Source organism: Bombina bombina, chromosome 11 (assembly GCF_027579735.1).
Source record: "Bombina bombina isolate aBomBom1 chromosome 11, aBomBom1.pri, whole genome shotgun sequence".
Lineage (NCBI taxonomy): Eukaryota > Metazoa > Chordata > Amphibia > Anura > Bombinatoridae > Bombina > Bombina bombina.
The window spans coordinates 37,807,650-37,814,992 of record NC_069509.1 but is presented as its reverse complement, the minus strand read 5'-3'; the positions used below and the strand labels follow the sequence as shown (position 1 = coordinate 37,814,992).

The 7,343-nt window shown below is 41.8% G+C and overlaps 1 protein-coding gene across 1 annotated transcript in view; it reads left to right on the top strand.

Annotated features, from left to right (window-relative positions):
- Positions 1-7,343, top strand: part of MVP (major vault protein) — a 36,481-nt gene that overhangs the window by 19,553 nt on the left and 9,585 nt on the right. Inside the window, exons 8-9 of the mRNA XM_053694695.1 lie at positions 4,689-4,814; positions 5,591-5,749. Coding sequence (XP_053550670.1) covers positions 4,689-4,814; positions 5,591-5,749 — 285 coding nt within the window. The remainder of the gene's footprint in view (positions 1-4,688; positions 4,815-5,590; positions 5,750-7,343) is intronic.

Here is a 7,343-nt window from a genome sequence, read left to right as displayed (position 1 = left end):
TAAATCTTTCTGGTAACAGGCTTCCTAGCCTGTATTAAGGTATCAATAACTGACTCGGAAAAACCACGTTTTGATAAAATCAAGCGTTCAATTTCCAAGCAGTCAGCTTCAGAGAAATTAGATTTTGATGTTTGAAGGGACCCTGGATCAGAAGGTCCTGTTTCAGAGGTAGCGACCAAGGTGGACAGGATGACATGTCCACTAGATCTGCATACCAAGTCCTGCGTGGCCATGCAGGCGCTATTAGAATCACTGATGCTCTCTCCTGTTTGATTCTGGCAATCAATCGAGGAAGCATCGGGAAGGGTGGAAACACATAAGCCATCCCGAAGGTCCAAGGTGCTGTCAAAGCATCTATCAGAACCGCTCCCGGATCCCTGGATCTGGACCCGTAACGAGGAAGCTTGGCGTTCTGTCGAGACGCCATGAGATCTATCTCTGGTTTGCCCCAACGTCGAAGTATTTGGGCAAAGACCTCCGGATGAAGTTCCCACTCCCCCGGATGAAAAGTCTGACGACTTAAGAAATCCGCCTCCCAGTTCTCCACTCCCGGGATGTGGATTGCTGACAGGTGGCAAGAGTGAGACTCTGCCCAGCGAATTATCTTTGATACTTCCATCATTGCTAGGGAGCTTCTTGTCCCTCCCTGATGGTTGATGTAAGCTACAGTCGTGATGTTGTCCGACTGAAACCTGATGAACCCCCGAGTTGTTAACTGGGGCCAAGCCAGAAGGGCATTGAGAACTGCTCTCAATTCCAGAATGTTTATTGGTAGGAGACTCTCCTCCTGATTCCATTGTCCCTGAGCCTTCAGAGAATTCCAGACAGCGCCCCAACCTAGTAGGCTGGCGTCTGTTGTTACAATTGTCCAGTCCGGCCTGCTGAATGGCATCCCCCTGGACAGATGTGGCCGAGAAAGCCACCATAGAAGAGAATTTCTGGTCTCTTGATCCAGATTCAGAGTAGGGGACAAGTCTGAGTAATCCCCATTCCACTGACTTAGCATGCACAATTGCAGCGGTCTGAGATGTAGGCGTGCAAAGGGTACTATGTCCATTGCTGCTACCATTAAGCCGATCACCTCCATGCATTGAGCTACTGACGGGTGTTGAATGGAATGAAGGACACGGCATGCATTTTGAAGCTTTGTTAACCTGTCTTCTGTCAGGTAAATCTTCATTTCTACAGAATCTATAAGAGTCCCCAAGAAGGGAACTCTTGTGAGTGGAAAGAGAGAACTCTTCTTTTCGTTCACCTTCCATCCATGCGACCTTAGAAATGCCAGTACTAACTCTGTATGAGACTTGGCAGTTTGAAAGCTTGAAGCTTGTATCAGAATGTCGTCTAGGTACGGAGCTACCGCAATTCCTCGCGGTCTTAGTACCGCCAGAAGAGCACCCAGAACCTTTGTGAAGATTCTCGGAGCCGTAGCCAATCCGAATGGAAGAGCTACAAACTGGTAATGCCTGTCTAGAAAGGCAAACCTTAGATACCGGTAATGATCTTTGTGAATCGGTATGTGAAGGTAAGCATCCTTTAAATCCACTGTGGTCATGTACTGACCCTTTTGGATCATGGGTAAAATTGTCCGAATAGTCTCCATTTTGAACGATGGAACTCTTAGGAATTTGTTTAGGATCTTTAAATCCAGGATTGGCCTGAAAGTTCCCTCTTTTTTTGGGAACCACAAACAGATTTGAGTAAAACCCTTGTCCCTGTTCCGACCGTGGAACTGGATGGATTACTCCCATTAATAAAAGCTCTTGTACGCAGCGTAGAAACGCCTCTTTCTTTATTTGGTTTGTTGACAACCTTGACAGATGAAATCTCTCTCTTGGGGGAGAGTATTTGAAGTCCAGAAGGTATCCCTGAGATATTATCTCTAGCGCCCAGGGATCCTGGACATCTCTTGCCCAAGCCTGGGCGAAGAGAGAAAGTCTGCCCCCCACTAGATCCGTTCCCGGATCGGGGGCCCTCAATTCATGCTGTTTTAGGGGCACCAGCAGGTTTCCTGGCCTGCTTGCCCTTGTTCCAGGACTGGTTAGGTCTCCAGCCTTGTCTGTAGCGAGCAACAGATCCTTCTTGTTTTGGAGCAGAGGAAGTTGATGCTGCTCCTGCTTTGAAATTCCGAAAGGAACGAAAATTAGATTGTCTAGCCTTAGGTTTGGCTCTGTCTTGAGGCAGGGCATGGCCTTTACCTCCTGTAATGTCAGCGATAATTTCTTTCAATCCGGGCCCGAATAAGGTCTGCCCTTTGAAAGGTATATTAAGAAATTTAGACTTAGAAGTAACGTCAGCTGACCAGGATTTTAGCCACAGTGCTCTGCGCGCCTGAATGGCGAATCCGGAATTCTTAGCCGTAAGCTTAGTTAAATGTACTACGGCATCTGAAATAAATGAGTTAGCTAATTTAAGAGCTTTAAGCCTGTGTGTAATCTCATCTAATGGAGCTGATTCAAGTGTCCCTTCCAGAGACTCAAACCAAAATGCTGCTGCAGCCGTGACAGGCGCAATGCATGCAAGGGGTTGCAATATAAAACCTTGTTGAACAAACATTTTCTTAAGGTAACCCTCTAACTTTTTATCCATTGGATCTGAAAAGGCACAGCTATCCTCCACCGGGATAGTGGTACGCTTAGCTAAAGTAGAAACTGCTCCCTCCACCTTAGGGATCGTTTGCCATAAGTCCCGTGTGGTGGTGTCTATTGGAAACATCTTTCTAAATATCGGAGGGGGTGAGAACGGCACACCGGGTCTATCCCACTCCTTAGTAACAATTTCAGTAAGTCTCTTAGGTATAGGAAAAACGTCAGTACTCGACGGTACCGCAAAATATTTATCCAACCTACACATTTTTTCTGGTATTGCAACTGTGTTACAATCATTCAGAGCCGCTAACACCTCCCCTAGTAATACACAGAGGTTTTCCAGCTTAAATTTAAAATTTGAAATATCTGAATCCAATCTGTTTGGATCAGAACCGTCAGCCGCAGAATGAAGCTCTCCGTCCTCATGTTCTGCAAGTTGTGACGCAGTATCTGACATGGCCCTAACATTATCAGCGCACTCTGTTCTCACCCCAGAGTGATCACGCTTACCTCTTAGTTCTGGTAATTTAGCCAAAACTTCAGTCATAACAGTAGCCATATCCTGTAATGTGATTTGTAATGGCCGCCCAGATGTACTCGGCGCCACAATATCACGCACCCCCCGAGCGGGAGATGCAGGTACTGACACGTGAGGCGAGTTAGTCGGCATAACTCTCCCCTCGTTGTTTGGTGAAATGTGTTCAATTTGTACAGATTGACTTTTATTTAAAGTAGCATCAATACAGTTAGTACATAAATTTCTATTGGGCTCCACTTTGGCATTAGCACATATAGCACAGATGTCTTCCTCTGAATCAGACATGTTTAACACACTAGCAAATAAACTAGCAACTTGGAAATACTTTTCAAGTAATTTACTATAATATGAAAACGTACTGTGCCTATAAGAAGCACAGAAAGAGTTATGACAGTTGAAAGTTAATAAACTGAAAGGTTATAGCATCAAATCTTTGTAAAAAACACAATTTTAGCAAAGGCTTGTTCCCATTAGCGAAGGATAACTAACCCTGATAGCAGAAAAAAAAGTTACAGAAATAAACGTTTTTTTATCACAGTCAACTACAATCTCACAGCTCTGCTGTGAATGATTACCTCCCTCAAAACAAGTTTTGAAGACCCCTGAGTTCTGTAGAGATGAACCGGATCATGCAGGAAATACAATGAGCTTCTGACTGAATTTTTTGACCTCCCCCTCACACACAACAGTGAGAGAGATCAGTAAACTGTCATAAATTAAATAAAACAACTGCCAAGTGGAAAAAATAATGCCCAAAACATTTTATTCACCCAGTACCTCAGAAAATGAAACGATTTTACATGCCAGCAAAAAACGTTTAACATAAATTAAGTGTTATTAAAGAGCCTGTTGCCAGTCCCTGCAAATTAGGCTAAAGTTTTATGCACACAGTATAATTCCAGTGAAGTGCCATTCCCCAGAATACTGAAGTGTAAAATATACATACATGACAGCCTGATACCAGTTGCTGCTACTGCATTTAAGGCTGAGTCTACATTATATCGGTATGGCAGAATTTTCTCATCAATTCCATTGTCAGAAAATAATAAGCTGCTACATACCTCTTTGCAGATTAATCTGCCCGCTGTCCCCTGATCTGAAGTTTACCTCTCCTCAGATGGCCGAGAAACAGCAATATGATCTTAACTACGCCGGCTAAAATCATAGTAAAAACTCAGGTAGATTCTTCTTCAAATTCTACCAGAGAAGGAATAACACACTCCGGTGCTATTATAAAATAACAAACTTTTGATTGAAGGTATAAAACTAAATATAATCACCATAGTCCTCTCACACATCCTATCTAGTCGTTGGGTGCAAGAGAATGACTGGTAATGGCAGTTAGGGGAGGAGCTATATAGCAGCTCTGCTGGGTGAATCCTCTTGCACTTCCTGTTGGGGAGGAGTTAATATCCCATAAGTAATGGATGATCCGTGGACTGGATACACTTAACAAGAGAAAAAGGTTGTGTTTTTATAAAGGGGGCATAAAATGGCCGGATGTTTGGGATCTGTGGAAAAGAGCGTTCCAGACTATAATGTAGCATTGACTTTCTCTGCAGGGTGAGAAGTCGTTCTTTCTGCAGCCCGGGGAATCGCTAGAATTTGGTATTCAAGAGGTGTTTATCCTCTCTGAGGAAGAGGGCCTGGTCCTGAGGGCCGTGGAACTGCTGGAGGAGCAGGATGAGGTAAGAGGAGAGCGTCTCATACATCACTAATCACTGCATAACATTTCTTTAAAGCAGCCTAGTGATACATCCCAGAAAACCAATGTAAGATTGTTAACCATTTGCTGTAAATGAGCTTGTGTAATTGCTGTTAGCAGTCACTGTGTAGCATGTATCAGACACACAGAAACTGCAGTATTTTTAGGTGTGCAAGATACACACCAGCCTCTCACTAGGAGTGGAGGGAAAAACAAAAACATTTTAAAGGCATAATTCAGTAAAAGTGTTCAAAATATTAGAAAAGTGCATCTATTTTTTATTTCATTTAATTAAACGTTTTACAAGTTTGTTATTTTAGTTTAAAGGGACATAAAACCCACATTTTTCTTTCATGATTCAGATGCAATTTTAAGCAACTTTATAATTTACTCCTATTTTATAATTTTTTTCATCATTCTTATGTTATCTTTATTTGAATAAGCAGGAATGTAAGTGTAGGAGCCGGTCAATTTTTGGTTTAGCGCCTCAGTAGCACCTGCTGATTGGTGGCTAAATCTAGCCGGCTCATAAGCTTACATTCCTGCTTTTCCCAGTAAAGATACCAAGAGAACAAAGAATAATAGGAGTAAATTAGAAGGTTGCTTAAAATTGCTGCTCAATCTGAATCATGAAATAAATATCTGTAAATTGGGTTTTGTGTCCCTTTAATGTCCCTTTTTGCTCAGTTATTACTGGTCAGTATTGTAACCTAAACACAAACGTTGCAGCCATATAACCTTCCTCGCACTTCTCCACAGGACGGAAACGAGGTGGAACGTAAACCTGGTGACCGCTGGATGATCAGAGGGCCGGCAGAGTATGTGCCCCCTGTGGAGGTAGAAGTTGTGGTGTTAAGAAAAGCTATCCCCCTGGATGAGAATGAAGGCATCTATGTGCGCGATATCAAAACCGGGAAGGTGAGTGAAGCTTCCCTTTTATCACCTGCTCAAATGATCGTGACGGATTGTGATGGGAAAGGGTAGGTTTTGTTTCAGTTCTGCAGCTGAGGTGTTGAAGACACCAGATCATCAGGTTAAACTTGTTCAAACGTCATCTGATGCTTTTTGTGTGCAATGCGTTGCGCAAAAATCAAACAAAGAAACACAAAAATAACAGAAGAAAAAACTTAACAGAATTAAAGGTTCATAAACAAAACATTTGATACCGTATTTGTGCTTTGTGTTTTTGTCTATTGGATGCTCCTGCATTGAATCAAACTAACCTTTTCTGTGGGAGTTGTCAGTAAGCAATACATACCTAGGTATCAGTTGTATACAAACGTGTACTTACAGTTTCACCTGCGGCTCTTTCATATGCATTATAGTAATATTCTGAATCCTGTGTCCCTTTTAATAAAGAAAAATAATTTTGTTACCTCTAAAAATATAATCAGTTTCCTACCACGTAGGATAAAACACTGATTGTTTGTGCATTAGGTATATTGTTACCCAGTAATTCTTGTTCTCACAAAGCATTATAGCTCCCAGGTGAGGTTGTTATCATGGGAGTCTATAAGGGGGCAAGAGGGGTAGATGCCCTCTTTCTTGCTCATGTGTCTAGAGTCTGATTTTGGTGATAGGCCTTAACTATAACCCCCTGTGCATCCTAGCAGGACAACTAAGGACAATTACGTATTTTCATTAGGACACTTTGGTGATCACACGGTTAATGCGAACATTACATTTTCTAACCAGTTAGTCAGTTATGGAAGTTTCTGAAGCTGGACTTCAAAAATAAATCCACATACCTTTTGTAACTACTTACGTAAAGAGGACGAAGTCTTGTGCCAAATGAAGACATCTGAAGATGTAGGTAGCTTGTGGTCCACGTAAAACTTTTCTTAACCCATTACACATCAGCAATTTCCTAACCTATTATGTACCAGGGAGCTGAAACTGTGTCTTGGATCTCTACACAGCTGTCTCTTAGGACATATCCCTGAATAAAGTTTTTCATCTTTTATTTGTGCTGTCAGTGATTGGTTGTATTATTTAAAATAGAAGAGACTCCTCTTTCAAATGAGGGAAAATATTACCCTCTAGACATCAAATGGTGAATATTTAATCTGCTATGCTAGTGGCGGCCAAATTTTTTTTTTTGTGTGCCAGTCACTATTGTCACGATTATCCTGGGATTACAATAAATTGTACAGACACTTATGCTAAACATAATGCCTCAAAATGAATCTAGACTGTAGTTTTTCACTCGCCAATACCTAAAGTGAATTGACTTGTGTAGGCCAGGATATTTTTTACACCATTTATTGTGCCCAGTATAATTCTAGGATTACTATATTTTTTAATTTCCTAATTTTCTGAAGAAACTTTTCACAATACTAATATGACAAAACAAAACAAGTTTTGGGTTTAGATTATGGAGGTTCCTGTGCTTAAATTATGTTTTCTTTTTAGTCTTGTGGGGCAGGACACGGTCACCCAGTGAGCTTCTATCCACAGACCTACTGTGTACAAGCTATGCTCTGCCTGTTCGTTTCAAACTCAGATTAAACGG